Here is a 25,166-nt window from a genome sequence, read left to right as displayed (position 1 = left end):
ACGGTGACGCCTAAATGTCTCCATCATCAGCTCTACCCCCGCCCTTCACCTGAGCAGGGCCGGCCTGTGGGAAGCTCTACCCACCCCAGTTCAAGGTTTCCTTACTTTTGAGAGTTCAGGCTCCATCAGACAAAGGAGTGCCTACTCATCTTTACTTGAAATAAAGTAAAATAAATGGGCTTAAAAAAACAAAAACAAAGCTCACATACTCAGAGATTTACATCCAACCACCATTTTCTGGAGCACTAAGAATATCATTACAATGAACTCCGGCTCTGACGTGTTGATACAAACAAGAGGGTAACAGAATTGTGTCAGGTAACTGGCTTTGGAATGGTCTTCATTGTTAGACATTTATTCGATTAACTGACAAAATAGCTGGAGGTCAAATCTTCACTGGCCATTGATGCCAGCCAAGCAAACTGTATCATCATGGAATTCACTCGGTCTCAGTTATTTGAGAAATCTGAAAGTACAATTATATTTCTTTGCTAAATTCTGTAGCCGGCATAAGATTTTATTCAACTAGAGACTGAAGAACCTAAACATGTTAGTTTTTCTTTGAAAATGTCTATTCTAAGGGACAAACGTGGCTGGACTGAAGCGCAGCCACCTGACGCCCTCTTCAGTGTACCGTCCCTTTCATTCCTGCAACCTTACTGATTAACACGAGAACCCCATTTTTAGAAGTTATACTTTGCTCCAATGCAAGTGTTTCAGATGTACGATTTCCAACTAACATGTCAGTTTACATAATAGTGAAATAATTCGGAGAGCCTCAGAGAAGGGACAATTGTTGGGAAGTCTTTTAATTGACCGTGTGAACCATTTCCGCTTCCTTAAGGTCAGCAGGAATCGCTAGATCACCTCCTAATTTAATGTCACATGTGAATGACAAACATACCCCCCAGGCACAGTAAAGCAAGCTATGAAGCCCATAATAAGACAATCAGGTGTGGTCTCCTGGGGGCAGCTCAAGTCCTGCTGCACAAAAGGAGACCACAGAACAGAAAGGCCAAGAATCAGGCCTGGCATTCTGAGAGCAGAGGGTGAAACAAAGTGGCACCGGCAAGGAAGCGCGGCCAGAAGGCTCAAGCACTCAAAAGTCAAAGGTGCCCCAAGGACAGACTCAGCGCAAGTGCAGAAGAGAAAGGCAGACCCCACGGTTAAGAGTTACCGACCAGCTGGACACGGAGGTCGTAGGACAATCAGGGTGAAAATGCAGCACAGACATTCATCCTCGTGTGCGTGATTTAATACACAAAACGAATCAAGTGTGAGCGACACCAAAGTAGGTTTGTGATCTTACTTCCACTCCTCTGGGGGGTGTGCAAGTTCATACTTCTCCCTCACATTGGAGACACCCATATCCAAATGGAGCCAGTGAACCTCCTCTGACCGCAGGTGACTGAGGCGGAATCCATAGCAGGCCACGTGCTTTACTCTGTGGCTGTCCACTATCTTCTGAATGATGCCCTAAAACACACCCCCACAAAAACGACTGTTATAAACAAAACCGCATGCTGAAATTAATGCAATGTTCATTTCTTTTCGTTAATTATCAGAAATCTTTGGTAAACGAGTATAAGTTAAATAAATCACATCATTTTACTGAGGAATCTTTTTTCTCAAATAGTATTTTTATGAACAAGGCAAAGTTAAAACACAAAAGGTGGCTCTTCCCTTTTCTTGATTGATAAACAAGGCATGGAAACGTAAAAGACATTTCTGCAGCTTCCCCTTTGAACCATCCCCCAAACTTCCCACCCTTCGGGCATCACCTGCTGAGGACCAGACCCAAGGAGGGGGCCACACTCTCTAAACCAAGGACAGCATATTGTTCGAGACCAGGCTGCAACTAAAACCATTTTTTAAAAAGCACACATTTAGGAACATACAATGAAAGCCACGTTTCTGATAATTTGGATGATGTAGGAGAAGTTACTCGAGGTTGGGCCTAACCAATCTGTCTGCTCTCTGCACGTGAATACAGAGCAATCTGAAACCGCCCCCAAACCTGATGCTTCCAACATCTGTGTCCCATGAGGTGAAGGTGATCTCCGAAGGGAGGGCTCCCTGGGGGGAGTGCACACCTGATTCTGGCCCTGCAGCTGCACAGGTGTGGAAGCTCCGTGCGTGTGTCTGTAAATGGGCTCATAGGGAACTCACTTGGAAATACGATGGAAACCACCCGCTGCCCTTACACGGTGTGCTGAGCTCTCCCCACAACTTCTCAACTTCTCAGGCCATTAATACGTTGTTTTAATGATGCTGATTATTAACATGAAAATGTCTACTAAAGAAATCATCATGGGTTTTTTTAAAATGAGCAGTTCACTGAAGCTATCATATAACTTAAAACGCACGACACATCTTACAAGTTCCCGCACACACTGTACATACTTCTTTTTCACATGATGAAAGCCACATCAGCACGATGTTGCTGATTACAGTTAATGATGCCCCAGCCCTCCCAGAAGAACAGACAAATAATAGCACGTACTATACACAGAAACCGACCGGCACCCAGCGTGTCACACGGACGGCAAGTCGTGTGCTGCGCTCCTGGTACCTGCACGTGGCTCACCTCCCTCTCAGCCGGCTCAGGCCTGGGGACACGGTCTGTATCAAGCCCAGGAGCCTGGCAGAGGGGGGACGGAGGGAGGGAGTAAACATGGCATCCGTGAACAAAGGACCAGGCGGGAAGAGTCAAAGATAGCTTTATAAAGAGGAATTCTCACGGGACAGGAAAGATGGGTGGAACTGAGATAGGCATAAAACGTGCTTTCCGGCTTCTGGATTCAAGGCCAGGAACTTCTGACAGGGCCACCACGAACGACAGTGCAGGCTGTGCCCTGAGTGAGGGCGCCCAGCCGAGGGGCCAGTGGGAGCGGAAATCCAGCCTGAGCTCATCATCGAATCTTGCGCTCTGGGGGTGGGAGACGTGCCTAAGGGAAGGGACATCTTTTTCTAGTAGTTCTCTCAAATGCGCCTTCTGCAGCCTCTCCTTGCCAACACACAATCCTTGAGCTGCAAAGGACGGGAGCTGGCGCCTCTTTCAAAGCCCCACAAAAGTGCCTTTGTGTCCGCGTCTCAGCTCTGCCAGCTCACTCCGAGCGCACACCAAGCCATCACCCTTGCTGAAGCACAGGTCATCTCCTTACTGCACAACAGCTCATTGGCACTGTCGATTCCAGAGCGACCTTTCTCCTGTTACAGCTGCACCTCATGTCTCTATCTGTCCGTCCCAGCGCACCTGTCTGTCCTGCCGCGCCCAGACGCAGTGTGTAAATGCAGGGCACACGCCATCCTGACGCTTGCATTGGCCATCAACACCCCAGGAGAAACGCCACGTTTCTGGGTGCCCCACGCCCCACGACCCTTCGCAAAGGTTACTGTCCTGTCCTCTGACCTCAAGGGGCTGCCCAGGAGCCCATCTGCAGAGAAGCAGTACTGACGAGAGAGGCTCAGTCCAGCACTGTGGTGCTTTGAGTAGAAAGCGGGTTCCCAGTCTTGGGGTTTTATGGAACAGGTAGAATTTTAGTCAGTTCATTTGATCATACTGTCCAAAGACACCCAGAACGATTTCAGCTTTGGGCTCACATAACGAAGCGTTCCTGTACTGTGGCACCTCGTGACTAAACAAGGCCACAACTTTTACTCTCCACTAACAGTTTAAAAGCAGTAACACACAGACACCTTCTACTTCCTATTTTGCTGTTTCATTCTGTCTCCATATTGTGTTCTGTCCTATTTCTCATCCTCTAGTACCTTTGTAAATTCCATCTCTGACTCAGTGTGGATGAATAGCAGCCAGAATTATGACTATACAAGGGACTTAAACATTTGATGCTGAATACATACATTCAGCCACTTAAATAATCCTGAGAACCAAATAGCTGGTTCTGGGTAACTGAACAAATAACTTTGAGAACTATTTAGTGAGGCACACGTACTGGACAAACAGTGCTTTATGGAAATCTCACACACACACACACACACACACGTGCACGTGTATATTATTTCGGGCATACATACAGGTAGAAAATTGGCTGTCTCTAGGGAGCTAACAGGCCTGGGGTACAATATGCCTCTAACGGTGGCTAAATTAAAGTTTCTTATCCTGGCTTTGCAGGTCATGACAACCTGGTCCTGCAGCAAACAGGACAATGGTTGGCCACTCTGAGGTCTGTATTTTTTCTGTCTGTATCATACCCCAAGCTTTGGAAACACACAATTTTCCTGATTAAATTGTCATAGTAAAAGGATTCCCTTTAAGGTTGAAAACAAAAGTAGCCAATGTCTGCACTGTGCGTCCAGCGTGTCTGGAGCTCAGCACAGTGCACACAGCTAAGGGTGGACAGGGGTTTGCATTTTCATTTCCATGTTTTGGGAAGAAAGGGAGGTGGAAATGCAAATGCAATGCGGTGAATGTCTTTCTAGCCATTGTCACACACACATACAAGCACTGCTTAGGAACAGACATGCTGGGTCAAAAGCCACTCAAAATGTGACATTCTGATAAATACAGCCAGAACGCCCACCAACAAAACTACCCCAATTACACGCGACACATAACATTAGAGACAATCCCATGCCAATACGGGCTGAAATCAACCTTAAAATGTTTATCAACTTGATGGACCAACAAAAGGGGTAGGGACACTTCTCTGTTGTTATAATTTCCATTTCCCTGACTACTTGCTAATGAGATGAGGCTGCAATTTTGTTTGTTTCTAGAAGTTCTTTCTTATGATTTGCTTGGTTCAACTTGGCACTTAAGTTTTAGACAGCTCTTTGAAAAGCAGTGATGTTTTCACACTGGTAGAAAGAAGCCATGCAACCTTTCCCTTCCCATTCATTCATCTGTGAATGCGTATTCACTCATTCGTTCAGGGAACATCTCCAGAACCAGTGTGCGCATCGTGCTGGCGACACAGTGGTGGCTGAGACACGCTCTCACCCTCGAGGCAGAGTCTAGTAGGAGACAGCCATGATAACAAACACATGCAAAGGGCTAGTCAGTCCGTGGGGAAGGTGGGGCGGGGGGCAAGACAAAAGGGATATTTGGTATTTTCAGCTATCGCCTCATGGGTAATTTGCAAGATTTCTTTATTCCTAGGGGAGATACCTAAGACCACACATATTATTTGTCTCTTTCCTTCCTCTTAAGAATTACTGAGTATTACCATCACTAGTGAGTGACTCATCGGTCATGATGTCCAGTGGTTACTCTTCTGTGTGTTTCTTTTCCTGATATTCTTCACATTCAGGAAACCAGCCAGTTCCCACAGTTCTTCTCTGATCGCACGTGTACTGGCAGGAGGCTCTCGTCACTCGGTTACCAAGAGGACCCGGAAATCCAAAGCCAGTCCGTCTCTCCCTCTTGGGTCAGCAGCACACTAGGGGTCCCCCTAAAACTCCTGAGACGAAGCCGCCGCTCTCTCAGTTCCCTACGGCACCGTAACCAATGGCCACAATCCAAGGGGCTTACCATAACAAATCCATTACTTTCCAGTTCTGTAGATCCCAGGTCTAAAATGGGTCTTTCTGAGCTAAAATCGAGGTGTCAGGAGGGATGTGCTCCTTTCTAGAGGTTCCAGGATGGCCTTTTCCAGGAGCTAGAGGCACCTGCATTCCTCGGATCATGGTCCCCTTCCTCCATCCTCAAAGCCAGTGACACCGCCTCTGACCTTTCTTCTGCTGTCACCGCCTCGGAACCACAGCCAGAAAAAGTCTGCTGCTTTTAAGGACTCAGTCTCCCCATCTCAAGGCCTTAGCCCTGGTCACAAGTGCACAGGCTCTGGGGATGAGGGCGTGGACATCTTTGGGCTGTTATTCTGCTACCACAATCACCATCTCTAAGGCATAAGTGACACAGAATCCTCCTTTCTCAGGCTCTGCTGTCTCAGATTCCCCTTCTCAACACTGCTTTTGGGTCTGTTTATCCTTAAGGTTTTTCTTTCTACCTCTCTTCCTACATGACACTCTCCATCCATTAAGGAAATAGCTGAACTTTCTAAGGACTTTATAGTCTTCTCTGGCACCACAATTATTTGAATCCATAATAGTCAATGTTCCAGTTTTAAAGGAGGCGCTGTCCTGCTCCTCTATCAGAGAGACTGCTGACATGTACGTCGAGTGATGCCACCTAACAGCAAACCCTCCAGGCAACCGTCTGGGCTTGAACTCAGGGGGAACCGCCTGAAAGGGTTCCTTCCCCTGCAGCTACCAGTCGTTCTTGGCACAGGACAGCTCTGCACACGACTCTCTTAACTTCCACAAACTCACAGAAGCCCACATGGTGCATTTTCCCACTCCAACCAGAAAGCTGATTTTAAATGGATCAGAACATTGCTTTCTGCTGTATCCACTAACACCTTGGTCCCAATAGTTAATACTCAGCCAACCACGTACACGCACCTTTTCGCAAACTACCTGGACGGGACATACTGTGTTTACTTACTACTACAGGTTCAGGTAATCATGTCAGCCTTTCCCTAGTGGCTCAAGAGTGGTACTGAGAGTGTGCTTCGTGTTTCCAAAACTTCCCTGAGCCTGCTAGTAAATCTGAAGATGCTTTGAACGGGACGAGAATATGGCCCAAGAACTTAACAGCAGCGTTACACCGTACTTGCCTGAATCTGGTGTCAGAGCATAAAGGGAGCTGTTGTAGGCCTTGTGATTGAAACAGTCAGAATGATAAGGTGGGGTGAGGGTTTCACAGACACAGCAGTAAGGCCAGGTATGGTTCTGGACAGGCGTAATCTCTATCAATTCAATTTCTTTTGTGCTTATTAGCCTATTAAGGTTTTCTACTTCCCTTTCCTAACTCATATTTCTCTCAGAAATCCTCCATTCCATCTAGGAGTTCATGGAGTCATTCAGAGAAGTGTCTGCTGAGCACAGGCTGCGTGCCTGCTAGGCACCGCTGACACGCCACGAAGCAGAGAGGTCCCGGCTGTCACAGAGCTGCCAGTTGAGTGGAGGAAAGTGAAAATAAATGAGCAGTCAATCAAGAAACAAGATAATTTCAATACGGAAAAATCAGCTCAAGAAAATGTAACAAGCCAGGGTGCTGGGACAGAAAAGGTGGAGGACGGACACCCTTGGGCGGAAGGAGAGGCAGTCGTGGGAAATGAGATGACAGTGGGCGACGGGGGCCAGGGCCTGAGGGTCCTGTTGGCCACCGCAGGAATCTGGCTTTTCTCTGAGAAATGGGGACTTCTTGGAGTTTTGAGCGAATTACTGACTAGAAGAGTGGATGATAGAAAAACAGTCCAGGAAGCGGACAGCAACGTGAGGCACGAGTAGGACAGAGGTCACTGGGCATGATGGGAAAGGAGAGGGTGACGGGCCCCAGAAGGACTTGAATGTCACCCTAATGAGGCAGGAAGCCTCTGGAAGGTTCTGCGTGAAGGAGCAATGTGCTCTGGCTTTCGTTTTAATAGGATCCTTCTGGCTGCTGGGCGCAGTGGGGAAGGCAGGACGTCAGGAGGCCACGTGACAATGTACAAGAGAGATGGCGGTGGCTGGAAGGAACCACAGCAGTGGAGGTCACCTGCAGTGGGTGGGTTCCAGGTATGTTCTGAAGACGACGTGGCAGTCAGTTAACACACTGTAGGGTGTCAGCAAAGCAGGAATGGATTGTTCCAGGGGCCATAGCAACTAGAAGGGAAAACCCTAGACCGAAGCTCTAGGCAGGTCTTCTGTAGTAAGAAGTGGGAAAGCCAAGAAGAGAGGGACTGAGGCCACTGGGTGGCATTACGATCAAAAGGTCGGAATGAGGCCAGTCAGACCGGGGGTACAGCTGTGCATGAGGCAGAGGCTGACTGACCCCTGAGCGCCCAGGACGATGTACGAGACGTGGCGTGCAGAAGACACGTGTGGGACGGCAGGTGCCAGGGGGACCGCTGCCCCTGCAGTCGTCGCCCGGACGGTTTCTTTCTGGGTTCACTGTTTTTCATGCTCCATTATGCCATCTGATTGTTTTTTCAAAGACAGTCTATCGTATTAACTTTCTCCATCCTTATTTGTCTATGGAAAACTTCATTCCGCATTTCTGTGATTGGTATTCTAACTGGCATATGCTTCTGAGGCACACACGGCTCTTTCCCGGAGCCCTTTGAAGATACAGTTCCAGTGTTTTCTGGCATCTGGCGTCGCTGATGGAAGGTCTAGTGGAAATGGCATTCTTCTCCACAAGCAGGGGACTTCTCTGGCAGAATTTGGAATTTGCGCTCTCCTCTCGTTATTCTGAAGTATCACTACAAATGTTTCTGGGCGGCCAATCCGATTCGATACTGTCCAGCACGGGGTCATCTTGGCTCCTGTGGATGACCCCATACTTATCGCCAAAAGTGCCTGGAGCGCGGTACCGACGCTCGGCTGACGCCATGGCTGAGATAAGTGAGTTTTGCAGCGATGGGTCCTGACCGCTTAGTGGCAGAACGTACGGGCCCATCAGAGATGGTTAGTAATCATAACTGGATTTATGACTCGCACCTGATTTTGGTGGAGCTTGGCAGTTACACAGGTCGAGGCTGCTTACTAGATGGAAGGTGCCTACCTGCCCATCTCACAAACCCCACCACATGGAGGCTCAGACCTCCTCACACCCAGGCGCCCCTGTGGGCCGGTGATGGTGTTGAGTGTCCAAGGCTGTGAAGCCCGCGCCAGAGATGTGCAGATCTCGTCCTTGATTACCGTTTCTCTACTGTTGCTGTTCTGCATAGTTGGCCCATCAAAAGGATTTCTGTGAATTTCTGTGAATCCTCTCAGCAACCAAATAAGCTAATTAATGTGTGTAATTGGCATAAAAATGTAAAAGGAGTAAAATTTATTAATTAAAGCATGAAAAATAAAACCTCTGTAATGAACTATTACAGGATCCAGGTATCTTCTTGGTAAAAATAAATCTTTCAACTTCTCCAAAGGTTTTGGTTCTTCTGAGCCAACCAGTCTCTCTGATAATTATTTGCTACAGAATACAACTGTTCGAGGAAATATCATGCAAGCCACATGTCATTTTTAAATTTCTAGTAGCCACATTAAAAAAGAGTAAAAAAAAAAAAACAGGTGAATTCAATTTTAATAATACATTTTACTTAACCTAAGTATGAGCATTATCTTTTCGACATGCATTCATAATGAATGACTGATGAGATATTTCACCTCCTTTTGCCATATTAGACCTTTGGAATCCAGGGTGTGTTTTCATACCCACAGGTCATCAACTGAGAGCGGCCACATTCGCGTGCTGAACAGCAGTGCGTGGCCACCATCCCAGGCCAAGTAGGGCTAGAGGCAACGACTGGATCTAATTATTCACAAGTCCAGGTAACAAGAAGCTCTGTCCTTTCAGAAAACGGAGGGCTTCCTCGCTGCTGCCATCACATCGGTCCGTTTCTCTCTGCCAAGTGACTACACGTCCACTCTTAACTTACCCCCGACCCCGTTTCTGTTCTAAAGCCACCAGGCCCTCAAATGTTTCTCCCATTTTACTCTTGCCCGACAGTGTATGCCAGTCTCTGCTTCCACAGTGTTCCTCTGATGTCTCTTCTTGGGGAGAAAGATGTCATAGGCGTGCCCTTCAGTGCCATTTGGGGCAGATGCGTCCATTCATTAATTTACAATTAAAAGACTACATGTTCAGCGGGGTGGGAATTAGGGAGACGGGGAGGGGATTAGAAAGCACAAGTCGGCAACTGCAATATTGCTACAGGGATATGAAAGACAGTTTAGGGAATATAATCAATTACGTTGTAAAGATTTTATCGGTGTCAGACGGGCACTTGTCTTACTAGGGAGACCACTTCATGGATGGTGTATGTAGGTGCCTGACCACTGTGCTGTGCACCTGCAGCTGAAGCTGAACATACTGAATGTCAACTATAATTAAATATGTATATATCACATGGAGCACAGCACAGGGAATAGAGTCAATGGAATTGAAATAGATACATACAATGTCAGAGGGGCAACAGATGGGGGCACAAGGGTTAGCACTTTGTGAGGGGTGAAATGTCTATTACATTGTTTTGTACACCTGAAATAAAAAAATAAAAGTGAAAAAAGACTACATTTTCAAACATTATAGCATTTCCGGAAAGTGGGTTATCTATGAATAATACCACTTTCTACCACGCTGACCCAGCGCTGTGTGGATTCCTCACTATTCCAGGAAAGCACTGTGGGAGATCAATGCCAACTGAGATTCCTCTGCCTCAAGTTGAAAATCACCAACTGATAAGGGTAATTAAATTTCAAACATTTATCAATTACTATGAAATAAAACAACTTGCTTTTTGGCCACACAGATTTGCTTGTGGTGATTTTCAACCAAGTTTGCTAAATACGTTCTCATAACGTACATATTTGTAGCTAATTTATAACTTTTCCTTCACAGATGGAAGTCTGCTATCTGGTGAGCTCCTAGCATTGGCTGTGAGAGCTGACAGGTGTCCAGCGATAGCGGTTTTCTCCACGTACCAATCCTGCGGCACGTACGGCACTAAAGCCACGGCACACTCACCACGGACTCTCTCCACGGCGAATCGGATACAGTAAATCTTGAACATTTGCTAAATGTCTTTCCAAATTCATAATCTTTGAAAGGTTCCCGTCCTGTACAAATATTCTGAATTTATTAAGGCTCATGCAATGGTTTAAATACTTCCTCATTCATTGCATCTGAAATTTACAAAGACGAGAACATACACTAAGAGCCTTCCCACGAGTGTTACACTTGCAAAGTCTCTCTGCAATTATCACCTGATTCACGTGCAGGTAAAACACTGGCGGCAGGCCTCTCTACCGAGGGGTTGTGTTTATGGGGCTAAATACAAAACAGAACTACAGAAAAACTAGAAAGAGGCAGCAGGCTTCCAAAAACGTTTATGAAGAGAAACCATTATATAAACAGGTATTAATGCATATTTCAATCCCGAATGATTCTCCTCTTAATAATTAATCCATTTGAATAATCAGTATTGCAATATTACAGAGGTAACCAGAAAATTAGATATAATTCAAATGTAATATCGTAGTGTAGGCAGAAATCTAAATTCTACCATTTCCTGTATTTTGCTTAAAAGTAGTTACGACATATAAATGAAAGAGCAGCAAATTGATTACTTTCATTATTATAAAAACAAAAGCGAAAGACACTTGTGCTCCTCACAGTCACTGGACATTTGTCCTCCTTCGAGATGAGTCTGGACTAAGTGGCGGAGGCAGGAAGGAGTAGGAGTAACATCTGATCACAGTAAACACTTCCTGAAAATCTACACACTGAACTCAGTTTTCTGAAACCACAGTGCCCCCTCTCAGGCTGGCTCTCAGCAGTCTTTGCCAGGAGTGCTTCTCCCCCAGTTCTCTATCCCCAGCGCCCACTCACCCCATGTCCAGTACCACGCCTGCAGTGCCGGCTCCTGATGGCCTCGGGAAGCATTTTCTGCACTGCACTGTGGTCAGGCCATGGGGTTGCTCCCCCAGCAGACTGGGACCTGTCCTACCAAGGCCTTTCCTAGGCTCAGAACGCGGCCACGCATCAGTACATAGAAGCTACTCAACAATTTTCAGAAACTATCCTATTTGGAGTCATGCAAATACCTTCAAAATTACACTCTCTAGAAAATAACTTTCTTATTTCATAAGTATTAGGGGCTATTTTAATTGCATTGGTTCTTTCTACCCTTCAAAGAATGAAAAAGAAAACCAGGGGAGAAAAACAAATCGATGGCCTTATATGAATAATGTATGATTCAGTTATTATTTTCCTAAGACATTTTATAACAATTGAAATTCTGGTCAGTCACATCTTAGCTATGACAACCCCGCTGTAATACAGGGATAAACACTATTACTTCCTATCTTTGTTTGGTGGGTACCACTGAGTGCGACCTCCACACACACGGAAGACGCCTCCTAGGGAAGCAGACTTACCCTGACGTCCGTGGCGTCTCCGTGCCTGATGATACTGGCCCACGTGGCCGGCTCGCTGTTGCTTTCAAAATAATGAAAGACCTTTAGCACGCGTTCCATCGCTCCAGGGGAACGTTCCACACTGGCACCCAGGTGAGTCTTGGTACTTGAATTTGGTGTGTGATTCAAGTTTGGGTCGAGGTAAGCAGCTGCCATTATTTTGCTAGATGCTAGGTACCTGTCATATTCTGTAAGACAAAATAATTTTCATGGTACAACATTTGAACTCAGGTTAAAATGTGATGTTGATACTTACAGTAACAACATTGTTTTATATTCTCTCCCTCTGACACGTTACATACAGAAGGTGAGAGTGAGGAGAGCTGGGACCTAATCCAACAAAATAATCAGTTTCCCGCCACTGCCCCCACACCCAGAACTGTACCTGATTTGCGATGGCATAAAAAATATTAAAAGGCCAAGAGTTCTATTTCAGCTCCGTCAAAAAGAAAAAAAAATCACTGTTATCTACAAACAGTGTAACTTAGCTTTCCCCTTTCCTTTAATCACAAGCTTTAAACTTGTGGGAAGATCTCATAGAAAAACGAAAAGTATACTAATTTTACTGTATACTTTTAAAAACTTCTACGTGAGATACAAGTTCTTTGTTCACACAATAGAAATTCAGTAAGTGGTCATTATATATACTAGGCATTCGTGATGAAAAACTATAGCTCAGACAAGGTTCTCTGCTTAGTCAGTCACTTTGCAGGAGAGGCAGACACGTCACAACAGGAAACAAAATAAAACCAAAAAGCATCAACAACTGCATTTTTAAAGAGCGACAGGAGGACTTCCATTTGAATCTGAGGGAATAGCTTGGGTAAGACTAGAACTCCCACTGAGAGAAGCCCGCAAAGCCAGACTATAACACAACGCAGGCAAGGTTTGGGGTCCCAGGCATTCTGAGGCAACCAAGACACAGGTGACAGAGGCCTCCGTGAACAGGTAACGGCGTCCTTTTCCTAAAGGGTATTTGCCACTTCTGTACCTCTAAGTGCCTGAGATCCAAGAAAAAGCCACTCGTGAGACAGGAACCGCACAGCTTTTGGCAGCGAGGGACCAAATCATGTGTGTAAGGGGCCCAGGATTCCGGTGAGAAGGACGGGGTGGAGAACTTAGTCCCCCTCTCTGCTGGTTGTCCCCTTGAGACAGTCACCAGTCCTGAAAGCCAGCCCAGAGGGAGCTAAGGGGAAGACAGGTAAACCTGATTACACCCTTCTGACTTCCGACACCATAAAGACCTGAACAACACAGTACACAAAATTGATCTAATAGACACAGAAAACACTACACCCAATAGCAATTCATCTTTGCAGGTGAAATTCTTACTAAATATGCACACGAAATATTTACTAAAATTGACCTCGTGCTGGGTGAAAGAGAAGGATTCATAAATATCAAAGGACTAAAATTATTCAGAGTATGTTCTGTGTCTAGCATTAAACTGGACAACAAAAAGGTAACTAGAAAACCCCCCAATTGTCTGGAAATTAAGCAACGTATTTCAAGTACTCATTAGCCAAAAAGGAGCTCAAAGTATTTTGAACTGAATGATACAATAAAAAGAAGTATGAAAACTGGATGGATGCAGATAGAATTGTGCTTAGATTAAAATCTATACTTTTAAACGCATATTTCAGAAGTGGAGATTGGAAATCAATGACCTGAGTATTAACATCTACCAGTACAATTTAGAAGCTGAACACACTGAGCATATTTCTCTGAAAAGAATAATGCAACTGAAATTATACGATAGACCTCTCGCAAGGCTCATCAAGGGGGGAATGGGTAAAACTAGCAACATCGAGGGTGAAGGAGAACAGATAAGAGTTAACAATTAATAATAGGTAATAATAGAACATTAATATATTAATAAGAAAACATTATGAACAACTTTATGTCAATAAATCTGAAAATTTAGATGCATGCACAATTCCTTGCAAAGTACCCCCTACCAAAACTGAAACAAGAAATATAAAATCTAAATAGACCTATTCCTCTAAAAATAGTTCATCTGTACTTAAAATTATTCCCACAGAGGAATATTTGTATTCTTATAGCAATTTAAGGAAGAAATAATATTAATCTTATATTCTTCCAGAGACTAGGAACATTTCCCAACTTGTGTTGAGACTAGCAAAACAGTGATACAAAAACCTAATGAGGACACTGAGAAAGGGTACAAACCAGTATTTCTTATAACAACAGGTACAGTAAAAACTGTCTAGTGCCAGGTGGGTACTAGACATATCGGAGGGATCTCTTCATAAATTATATAAATGCCTAACCACTATGCTGTCCACCTGAAACTAATATAAAATAATAATGATTGTCAAGTATAATTTTAAAAAATATAGTCACAGCATGTAAAGTACAGTCTAGGGAATAGAGTCCATGGAATGGTAATAGCTACGTGTGTAGGATGTCAGAGGGGTGTGGACTTGGGGGCTATCACTTTGTGAGGGGTGTAAAGGTCTAATCATTATGTTGTTTTGTACACCTGAAACTAATAATAAATAAACATATAATTTAAAAATAGTAAAATAAAAACAGATACAGAACTCTATACAAAATATTAGCAAATTTTATTAGTAACATTTAAAAATAATTATATGTTATGACCAAGAGGAGTTTATTCAAGAAACGCATAGGCAGCTAAATATTCAAAAAGCAGCTTTACTCAGAATCTCCAAGGCCTGGAAGCCACCAAGACGTCCTTCAGGAGGTGACGGACAGACAGACGGTGGTCCATCCAGACAATGAAACATTATTCAGCGCTAAAAAGAAATGAGCTGTGACGTCATGGAAAGACACGAGGACCCTTAAATGCATGTTACTAAGTAAAAGAAGCCCAGCTGAGAAGGCTGCGTACTGCGTGCTGGTAACTCCAGGACATTCTGCCAAAGGCAAAACCAGAGACAGGGAACATTTCAGTGGATGAAAAGGCTGGGGGTGGGGGAGTTGGGGGAGGATGAGTAGGTGGGAGCACAGAGGGTGCTCAGGCAGTGAAACTGCTCTGTATGACCCCATGATGGACACACGCCTTTACCCATTTGTCCAAACCCATACAATGAATGAACCCTAAGGTCCCCTATGGACTTGGGGTAATAACCACGTGTCAGTGTGGGTCCATCAGTTGTAGCAAAGGTATCACTCTGGTGGACATCGGGGGGCGGTGGGGAGCTGTGCACGTGCAGGGCAGGGGCCAATGGGGACCCTCTGTACCCTCCCCTCCAACTGTGTTATGAACCAGAAATTGCTCTAAAAAACGTAAAATCTTAAATTTAAAACAAGCTATCAGTGTAATTCACCATATTTTCAGAAAGGAGAAGAATCATAGCTACCTCAATAAGTATAGAAAAAGCATCTTACAGAGTTTATCAACCATCCATGGAAAAAAAAAATTCTTACCAAAGTAGAAATGGAATAAACTTCCTTAATCTGATGAGAAGTGTCTACATTAAAATTAAGAACTGGTGGAAAAGAACCCTTACCCATCTCCCAGGCCCTAAGACCGGGAGCAAGTCACGGATGCCCGCCAGCACCACTACTTGTAGTCGACACTGTTCTGAAGTCTGAGCCAGATGCCAGAGGCAAAAGGGAAGTAAAAAGAGGGTTAGGAAGGAAGACATAAAACTATCATCATTCGCAGACTCCACCATTACGTACGAAGAACATCTGTAAGAATCTGTTGATAAACTATTAGAATTAATCAATGAATTTAGCGGTCTGCTGGATCATGGAACAAGAGCCCCTATGGCTCTGACGGCCCCGCGACCTCAGTAAGGAAGGAAGATACAGAGAGGACAGTGGCAACTCTTCCTGAAAAGAAACAGTGCGTCTCCCGAGCGGTCAGGAGAACTGAAACACACGTGTGAAACATCACTAATTACTCTTAGTACTGAGACAGCAAGGGAGAAGCTACCCAACACCACGACCCAACCCAATCTACCTCCGGGGCCCAAACCGAGGGCAAAACCCGTCAGAAGCGCTCAGAAAGCAGGCCGCAGCGGGTTGGAAGATAAACCATTGTTATGGTACCAGTGAAGCACTTTCCCTGATAGAATGTGATTTTGTTGTACAGTTTAGTGCTTTCATCTGCTTATCAAAATCCTACTTGTGCTCTGATTCTCCAACTGACCACATTTTCCCCATCAGCCCTCCTTGACCTTTCTAGGTAGTTCTGCATCTGATTCTGTTAGCAACACCCACCCCACCCCCTCCGTTGGTGGCACGCATGTTTGTCTGCCTGTTGGCCTGGAGCATGCTGAGGTCTGGCTTCTGGGTCACCTCTCGGCAGTGACACCAGCACGGCTTAGTGAGTCTGCGGATGCTCTCCACTGCAGGTGAGAAGCCAGAGCTGCTCTCTGCTACACTCAGTACTCTTTCTCCAAACAATGAACAGAATTCTCGGCGCTGTTGCTGCGCTTCCGTATGTGTTTTTGACCCATGGCTAAAGCTGTACAGTTGGGGCTGCCAATTCCATCTCCAACTGGTAAAAGCCCTTCAGCTTCCTACCCACCGAGGAGAGGTCAGAGGTTGGCTCTCTGAGGGCCTGGCTATAATTGCAGTCTTTCTGTCAGCTGTGGCCAGTGTATATTTTGTAACGTTTTGAGATTAACCAAACTTAGGAATCTGATACTTATACATATTACAGAGTATCTTTTTCAACAAAGTATCAAGGAGAGGAAATGAAAATTTTAAAAACTGAAACAACCAGTTTCCCAAGGCTTAGACCCATACTCCTCAACTTGCCCCTGGTAAAGGACCAGTTTGTTTTATTTGCCAACCTGTCATAGACCAATACTTTTGTAAAACACAATAAAAAGGAATTTCTAGAAAAGTGAAATTTAAAACTAAAAGACATACAAAAGCCAAGCACAAAACTTCTATCGTCAGAGTCAATAAACATAAAATTACTGTCAGATTGCTGGAAAGGTTCTAGATGCTTCCACCAAATTCTACTCTTTTTTTTTTTTTTTTTAAAGATTTTATTGGGGAAGGGGAACAGGACTTTATTGGGGAACAGTGTGTACTTCCAGGCCTTTTTTCCAAGTCAACTTGTTGTCCTTTCAATCTTAGTTGTGGAGGGTTCAGCTCAGCTCCAGATCCAGTTGCCGTTTTCTAGTTGCAGGGGGCACTGCCCACCATCCCTTGCGGGAGTCAAGGAATCGAACTGGCAACCTTGTGGTTGAGAGCCCACGCTCCAACCAACTGAGCCATCCGGGAGGCAGCTCAGCTCAAGGTGCCATGTTCAATCTTGAGAGCCCACTGGCCCATGTGGGAATCGAACTGGAAGCCTTTGGAGTTAGGAGCATGGAGCTCTAACCACCTGAGCCACCAGGCCGGCCCCCAAATTCTACTCTTACTTTGCTCTAGGCTGGAACCAGTTCCAGCTGCACCCCAGCCTGCTACCACACTGCGAGGCCCAACTTCTCAGCCAGACCGCAGCAGGAAAGAGGGGTTGCAAGTGCTTACGGAAACGCAACGCAGAGGTCTCCCGTTAGTTCACAGAGGAAACATCTCAAGGGTTCTTGGCGCCCGACTTTTTCTTCTCGTGCAAGAAGCAGGGCAGCCCCAAGTCAGGGTGTGAGGAAACAAGGTGCTGACAACCCTGGAGCTCACTCAGGGGCTCGGCTCCCAATCTGACTAATATAAATGCTCCATAAAACAGCACATGAGACCACGGGAGAGAGGTGAAGGACCGTCGTAACACGCGTCTTGGTCCAGAGTTCCCGAGTTTATATTCACTGACACAGAGAGCCCACAGAGAGAGCACCCTCAGGCCTGAAATACGCTGGTCCTTTAAGAAAACTCGAGGTACTTGCCAGAATATGAGAGAAGCAAAGACTGTAAATTACTACAGCTATTTTTTTTTAATCAAGGCAAACAAGTCTGAAGAGTTTTTAATAATTTGGGAATAATCCTAGTTTAAGTAAATCCTTAAACTAGACAGGTGTAGAAGTTTTCCTCTCCCTGATTTCATTCTTTGACACAAGATTCAGTTTATTTGCTCATAAAACATCTAACCTGAATATCCTAAATTTCCTATACTGATTTTGCTAGACAGAGAGGCTAACATTGAATTACTTAGATGTTCAACATTATAAGACCAAAGTGCAGCCATTTATATTTTCCAAACGGAGCTGTAACGGTTTCTCCCATCCCCACTGCTCTTCCACCAACGTGACTCTGACACCCTCCTTTCAAGGGGCAGAGTCTGCATTCCTCCCCCTTGAACCTGGGTGGGCTTCTAACACCCTCAGCTAGATTGTAAACGGTGAAACCAGGAGAGAGAAACGAAAGGCACCCCTCGGTCCTCTGGGGCTCGCTCACGGAAGCCAGCCGCCATGCTACAAGGAGCCCGAGGAACCCCAGAAGAGCTGAGCTTCCCGACAGCCAGCATCGACGTCCGAGCCATCTTGTGCGGACAGAGCGCCAGGATGTGACAGAGCCACCTTGAAAGTGGACCCTCTGGCTCCCAGTTGTGCTACCACCACCTGGAGAGAGATGCACTGCAGCTGAGCCCTGTCATGGTTCTGGACCTGAACAAAACGATGACTTCTCATCATTTTAAGCCACCGTGTTGGGATGGCTTGTTAGCAGTAGAGAAAGCGTGTCCTCGACTAACGTAAGCACAGCTGGTTCTCACTTTGCAGGGAGCGTGGGCCCTCCATGTGACTTCCCAGAAGTAACGTGAACATGCAGCCTCCGTCACCCCACTGGACCCTGGAGATACAGACTGAGCACCTTTTCAATGCCTCCTGATATTCAGAGAGTACTTGGCTCCGCAAGCTCCAAAGCTTGTGTGCTTCCCGTCACATCTTACCCAAGGGAGTTAGTTCCCCTTCTTCCCAAATGGCCTTGGTACCTTCTGTTGTCGGCATTCTTCCAACCTTGACTCCTGGACCCACTGTGATGGGCTCCAGGCCCTGTGCTCTGTCCTGCATCTCAGAGCCCTGGGGTTAGAGACGGGCAAGCACTGCCCATCCCTCCATAGCTTTTAACTCTTTCATGTCTGTGCCCCCTTGAAGTCACTTCCCGAATAGAAGAAGGTTTGAAAACTGAGTCTAGCCCCCTGTAACGTTTAGAGACAGGAGAGGGATGTTTGGAACTACTGGAGGAAACAAGAAGCGGCAGCCAATAGGCTAGGAGGCAAACCAGGAGTGATCGCTTAGAAACAAAGTCAGAAAACGTTTCCAGAAGACAGACGTGTCTTCTGGACACTACCTGGTCAAAATCAGAATCTCGGCATTGGGCAGGTTAGGAGATCCTGGTGAGCCCGAGACAGTGGTTTCAGTGCACTGTGGTGGGGAGGGGGGTCCCGAGAGGGTAAAGAAGGCAGTGCAGGAAGCAGAAGGAACACCCAGCGTTTTGCTGCAAAGGGGAGCAAAGGCTGGAGGCCACTGAAGGGGCGGCAGGGGCTTCCAGCTGACCTGCTGGCCGGCACACGAAGGCCACACAACAGTCACTGGAAGCCAGGTCAGGCGGTTCTGCAGATGCTCCCCGAGTACATGACTACAGTTTTACTCAAAGAGTGCACATGTCTAGCCTCTATGAAATAAGACAAAACTGAGTCAAGTATTACAACGTAAAAAACAAAAACACGAACAAAAAGCCTTTTACTGAACACTGACAATACGTCAGGTTTGTTATACATGCTATCTCATTTAATTTAATCCTGATACAAATCCTAAGCAGTAAAGATGAATCCCAATATACAGGAGAGAAAACTTGAGACTCAAAAACGAGAGAGTAACAGGGTCCCGATTACCCCCTGCCCCAGTAAACAATTAGAAAACGGCATGAAACAGCAAGTGGGGGAGGTGGGGGAAACCAGCAGCCATTTTTCTGGCTTGGGCAACTGGGTGGGAAGTGATGGCATTCGCTAAATAGGAGACACAAGAGGGAAAGGAGGGGGCAGGAAGCAGGATTAATTCAGTTTGGGGAACAGGCCGACATGCTGAGCTCTCGCAGAATGAAGGAAGCTTCAATATTTGGGAGCCTTCAATCCAGAAACCATTATCTTTTGGTTCCAGAAAATGTTCTTGTAGTGTTTCTCTGATGCCTTTAGCCTTTTTCTCTTTCTGCAGCTCTTATTATTTGGATGTTGGACCTCATGCGGTCATCATCTTCACTTCTTTCTTTTCTCCTCCATTTGTCTTTCCTGTCCACCTTCTGAGAAGTTTCCTCCCCATTACTTCCAAATGCTTCCCACACTGAGTTTATTTCTGCTCTCTTAATTTTCTTGTTCTCGAATGCACTTTTAAAGAATTCTGTGGGTCCTTCATAGATGCCGTCTCCTGAGCTCTCTGGAGATCTGACCCTGATATTAAATGTTTCACCTCATTCTCTTAGCTTCCTTCCGTTTGCTGTTTCATCTTTGTGGCCTGTGAAATGTTTTCTCTGTACATCTCTCAGTTTTGGTCTCACGTTTTCAAAGCGGAGGGTGCCTTTAAACAAAGGGTTGTCTGCCAAGCAACCCGTGCAGGACGGTGGCAGGATGAGCCCTGCGCTGAGCAGCAGCCAATCAGCTTGAGATCCGAATGTCAGACTCTCCTTTCCTCTTAGACCAGTCTCCTCGGAAGAGAACGTTTCCATGTCCTACCAGGTCTAGTAAAAGCCCGCCCGCCACAGGATTCCAGGGACCCAGGAGCGAGAAAGCCTGCTCCACATCACATACCCCCAATCTTGAGAACAAGAACACATCAGCAGTCTCTTATTAGCTTTTACCAGAAATGTCCATAGTGACGTTTTTTAAAGCTATATAGGCAGACAACCCGCGTGGGGAAAATAACTTATTATTATACAACAGCATTTCAACTGAGATGGCTCTGAAGACGGACTGGTCAGGTGTTTCCCTCGGAACACTGAGACGGAATTAACTCTGCAGCGAGCCGATGACTGACTTACTCTGGGCAAGACACCCTAGAGACTCCAAGGCAGCTAAAACTTCACCACAATCACAAACACAAACATTTACAAGAACGAGCCCAATATGGGATTTGAGCCTGTAACTGCAGAAGGCTGGACATGACACAGCAGAGGCGAGTCTCGGAACAGGCTTCACAGACAGTGACATCTGAGCAGGGTCTTGATTAAGGTTTACATGTCGCCCAGTAACGCTAAGAACTGTGCCTGCCACAACCATATGACTCTTAAGTTACTATAGATTCCTTATCCGTCCGTGGAAGTAACAATACCTCCCCTGTGAGTGGATATAAATAAATGTGAAGTGCTTAGTGAGGCACTTGAAACAAAGTCAGCATGCAGGAGACGATGACAGTCGGAAGGCAGGCCAAGGAAGGGGCAGCAGCGAGTATGGCTGTTCTCTGAACGGAGAGCCTGTCAGACCCGCACATTTCATTGAAAGCCCCAGCCTCGCCCTAAAGAGCACCTTGCCTGTGACAAGTCACAGCATTAGGAATCCTTGTCCAAAATGGAAAAAGAGCACCATTCTTGCTATGATAATATCCGCTATATTTGAAACGTACTATTAAATCCAATAACAAATTAAGCGCAAATGTTTCTTTAGAATTTTCTCCTGCACCTTGCCCTATAAAAGAGAAATACGGAGTTTCCAAAACCTAAACCACACCACCAGTATACCATTCCATCACGAACTCACTTAAAAGTTAAAACATGAAGAATATTCAACAGTCTGGGATTCTTACCTCCTCAATGAGTCTGTCAACTCTACAGAACAGTAAGGATTTTACAGTGAAAAAAATTAATGTCTGGTATTCTAGCAGCACTTCATTTCTTTAAAAAGGGGCGGGGGTAATAAAACAGACCTTGGGGAGATACAATATGTGGACATCACTCTAGTTAACAAGGTCCTGGTTTTTTCCTTGGAGGTTTTTTTTTTCCCGTAAGAATTTATTTGAGCCAAACTGATGACATACGCTGGGGAGCAAGATCTCAAGTGCTCCCTCCTTGGTGTTTTTAATAAGACAGACTACACACATCTTTCAATATAACATTTTCTGGCCAATGTAAATATAAGGAAAATTTATATTTACATCTTCCAAACTCAATACATAATGTTAAACCAAAGTATGTGTGGAGAGGCCCCAGGTTAAATCCAAATAAGAACTGTAGGACCTCCAAATCATCCCCCGAGTTTAAAAAGCTGAGTGTCAGAAAACTGGGGAACACTCTCCTGCAAAGTGCTACAGAAGTCTTTCTTCCAGAAGGACCTGGAAGCCTCTAACGGCACCAGCCCAAGAAATTTAGTGCATAAACAATGGGAACGCAAACAGGGTCCGCACCCTAAACATCTCCCACTGACAGGACTGCCTCAGACCGTCCTGGCTGGAGAGCCACACCGGGTGACTGAGCACCTCTGGGACTTCTTCCCGGGACAATGGGCTACCCCTTCACCCCCATCCTCTGCTCCTTCCCTTCCTCAACTTTCCTCAAGCCTCAGTTTTCCTCACTTCGTAATTCTAGGGAACTACCTTCTTTTTTTATTATAAGTTTCTGTCTGCATTTTTCCAGCAAACTTATCTAATGTTGTATCATTTACTGTACATGGAACGTTTAGTGAAGAGCATGCATTTTCCATACAAACACTTGTTAACCATACAGTCTCGTAATCAAGAAACAATATTTGAGCGTTTTAAATCTTACATTTTAGATTCTATTTACTGTCTTTTCACTGGATTTTAAGGGAACTGGTTTAATGTTTTGTGTTGGTGTACATAATTTTCCCTTTGTAAAATAGAACAATGTCTGATTTTCAGAAACACACTGCTAAATGGGAGATGCATCTCTCATAAATGTTGATAGTTCTGTACTGGAGTGTAATTTGTAAAATGTACAGATCCCAAGTGCACAGTTCGATTACTTTGTACATACATACACCCACGTGTGTGTGTGTCCCTATCCTATGCCCACCTAGACCAGATATGGAACATTTCCATTACTGCTTTCTCTTCATGTCCATTTCTAATTAATAACACCCACCAAATGGAACCACTCCTCCCATTACTGTCACTACAAGTAAGTGTTTCTTAAACTTTATGTAAATTAACCATACAAATGGAAACATAAGGGAACACTTCCCAATCTGTCACGTTGCCATGAAAACCTGGAAAGAAGATTATAATAACAACAAAATTACAGACTGATATCCCTCATGAAAATAAATAAAAAAGTAAACTTTATATGCAAAATACTGCATATTAAATCTAGCAAAGTATAAACAGGAGAACACATCATGATTAAGTGGGATTTATCTTGAGAATGCAAGGTTGGTTTAACAATCGAAACATAATTCATCACATAAAAAATAAAACAGAAAAAATCATGATCAATTCAATATACAGAAAAAGCATTTGACAAAATACAATATACCCTCTCATGATTTTGAAAAACCTCCAAGAAACCTAGGAATTAAAAGGAAAGTTTTACTTTTCAATTTGATAAAGGATATCTGCAAACACAAAGACAAAACTAGACATGCATCATGTTTAACCAGGAATGCTTTCTCCCTGAGGTCGGAACAAGACAAGGACGCCCTGTCTCCACTTCTATAATGAACACTATCATGAAGGTCCTCGCCGAGGCAAAAGGCAGGACAAATAAATGAAAAATATAAAGACTGGAGAGGAAAACAGTTTGTATTTGCAGATACATGATTAGAAATTTCTTTGGCATTTTCTATTTGCTCATAGAAACCACCAGAACTAATCAATGAATACATAGGAAGGACGCAAGATAATCTATCTCTACATACTAGGCCAACAATTGGAAAATTAAACTTAAACCCCCAAAACTATCCATCACAATACATAAAAAACAAACAAGCAAACAAACCATGAAGGCCTCCACATTCAGATCTACTACACCCTGCTAGGAGAAATTAAAGACGACGAGGATAATCGGGAACATACACCACCAGGCTCAATACTGCTCCATCAAAACACAACAGAACAAGAAACTAATCAACTCCACAAACTACTGTAACTGGGAAAAGTTCCTATCCATAAGCCTGCAAATTCTACTGAATACTGTGAACAGCTGGCAAAAAAATGTCACCAACATCTGTAAGAATAGGAACACAGAAAATGAACCAAAGCCACATGCGCCACAAAACAAAACGTTTGATCCTCTTTTTAATCAAAGAAAAGAGTTACTACCATTGGTTTCTTTTCAACAGCAAACTTCTATAAAATACTTAAAATATGACTTATTTTACGTAACTCTTCAGGAAAAAAGGTATAAAAATACAAATGTGTATCACTTAAAGATGTTAAATATACACATAAATATAAAATCATGTGAGCTACATCAATAACCTTATAAAATGTACACTAATATTACTCAAATGCAAAATTAAAATATTGTGATAATTATTCTAAAGTTAGAGTTTTCTCTTAACTGAAAACTGATAAAGTTGTGAAATACAGAAAACGGTAAATTCCTTACAGTTTAAACAATTACAGATGAGTCTGAGTTCCAAGATTTGTGAACACTAGTTGAAAAAATCAGTGTCACTAACCATTCAAGTATTAGAAAGGACTCTACTCACAAAACCCTCCATCGCCCTTCTTACCAGCTTCCAATGACTTGAACCTGTGCTGTTCCAAGCAGACAAGATGACTCAGTTCACCAATCCGTTCCCTGTTCACCACGGGACTCTAACGTGTCCGAGGCCCGGGGGACGCACCATGAGCAGGACCACAGGCTCCTGTGTCCTCGCTGCACCTGTCGCTGTGGGGAGCCAACCATCCAGACCAGCAAACTACGCAGAAAACAAAGCCCAAGAGATGGGGAGGACGGTGACAGAGAGGATGGTCCACGTGACACAGGGTGGTCCAGGAGGGCACACGCTAGGGTCCCCCTATAATTCACCTACTGGGGACTTGGAGGGGTTGGTGCACACGAGCTGGATGGAAGCCTGGGACAAAAGGCAGAAGCTGGGCCACTCAGTGCCCCGACCTCACTGAGAAGGTCACGTAATGAGCAGAAACCACATGTCCAACTAAAAGCTCTAAACACACATGAAGAGAATCCTGGAGAGAAGCAGCAGCCTCTTCCCCAGATATAACGATGACACGAGAAAGAATCTGAAAGACAAAGAAACCTTAATACTATTATTTTTGCAGGTGACGGCCCTGATGCTCTAATATTCAAAACAGGGATGAAAAGGGGGTTCACGCGTCCTTCTGGCT

General features: G+C 44.8%; 1 protein-coding gene across 26 annotated transcripts in view; it reads right to left on the bottom strand.

The window, feature by feature from the left end:
* Nucleotides 1-25,166, bottom strand: part of PTK2 (protein tyrosine kinase 2) — a 183,208-nt gene that overhangs the window by 111,426 nt on the left and 46,616 nt on the right. For all 26 annotated transcript variants that reach the window (XM_081070012.1, XM_081070007.1, XM_081070003.1 and 23 more), the window contains 2 exons: nt 11,947-12,173; nt 1,310-1,476 (listed from right to left, as the gene is read on the bottom strand). In XM_081070012.1, coding sequence (XP_080926138.1) covers nt 1,310-1,476; nt 11,947-12,141 — 362 coding nt within the window. In that variant the 5' untranslated portion in view covers nt 12,142-12,173. The remainder of the gene's footprint in view (nt 1-1,309; nt 1,477-11,946; nt 12,174-25,166) is intronic.

The sequence above is a fragment of the Rhinolophus hipposideros genome, assembly GCF_964194185.1.
Source record: "Rhinolophus hipposideros genome assembly, chromosome: 13".
NCBI lineage: Eukaryota > Metazoa > Chordata > Mammalia > Chiroptera > Rhinolophidae > Rhinolophus > Rhinolophus hipposideros.
Note: the sequence above shows the minus strand (reverse complement) of the source record. Positions and strands in the feature narration are given on the sequence as shown.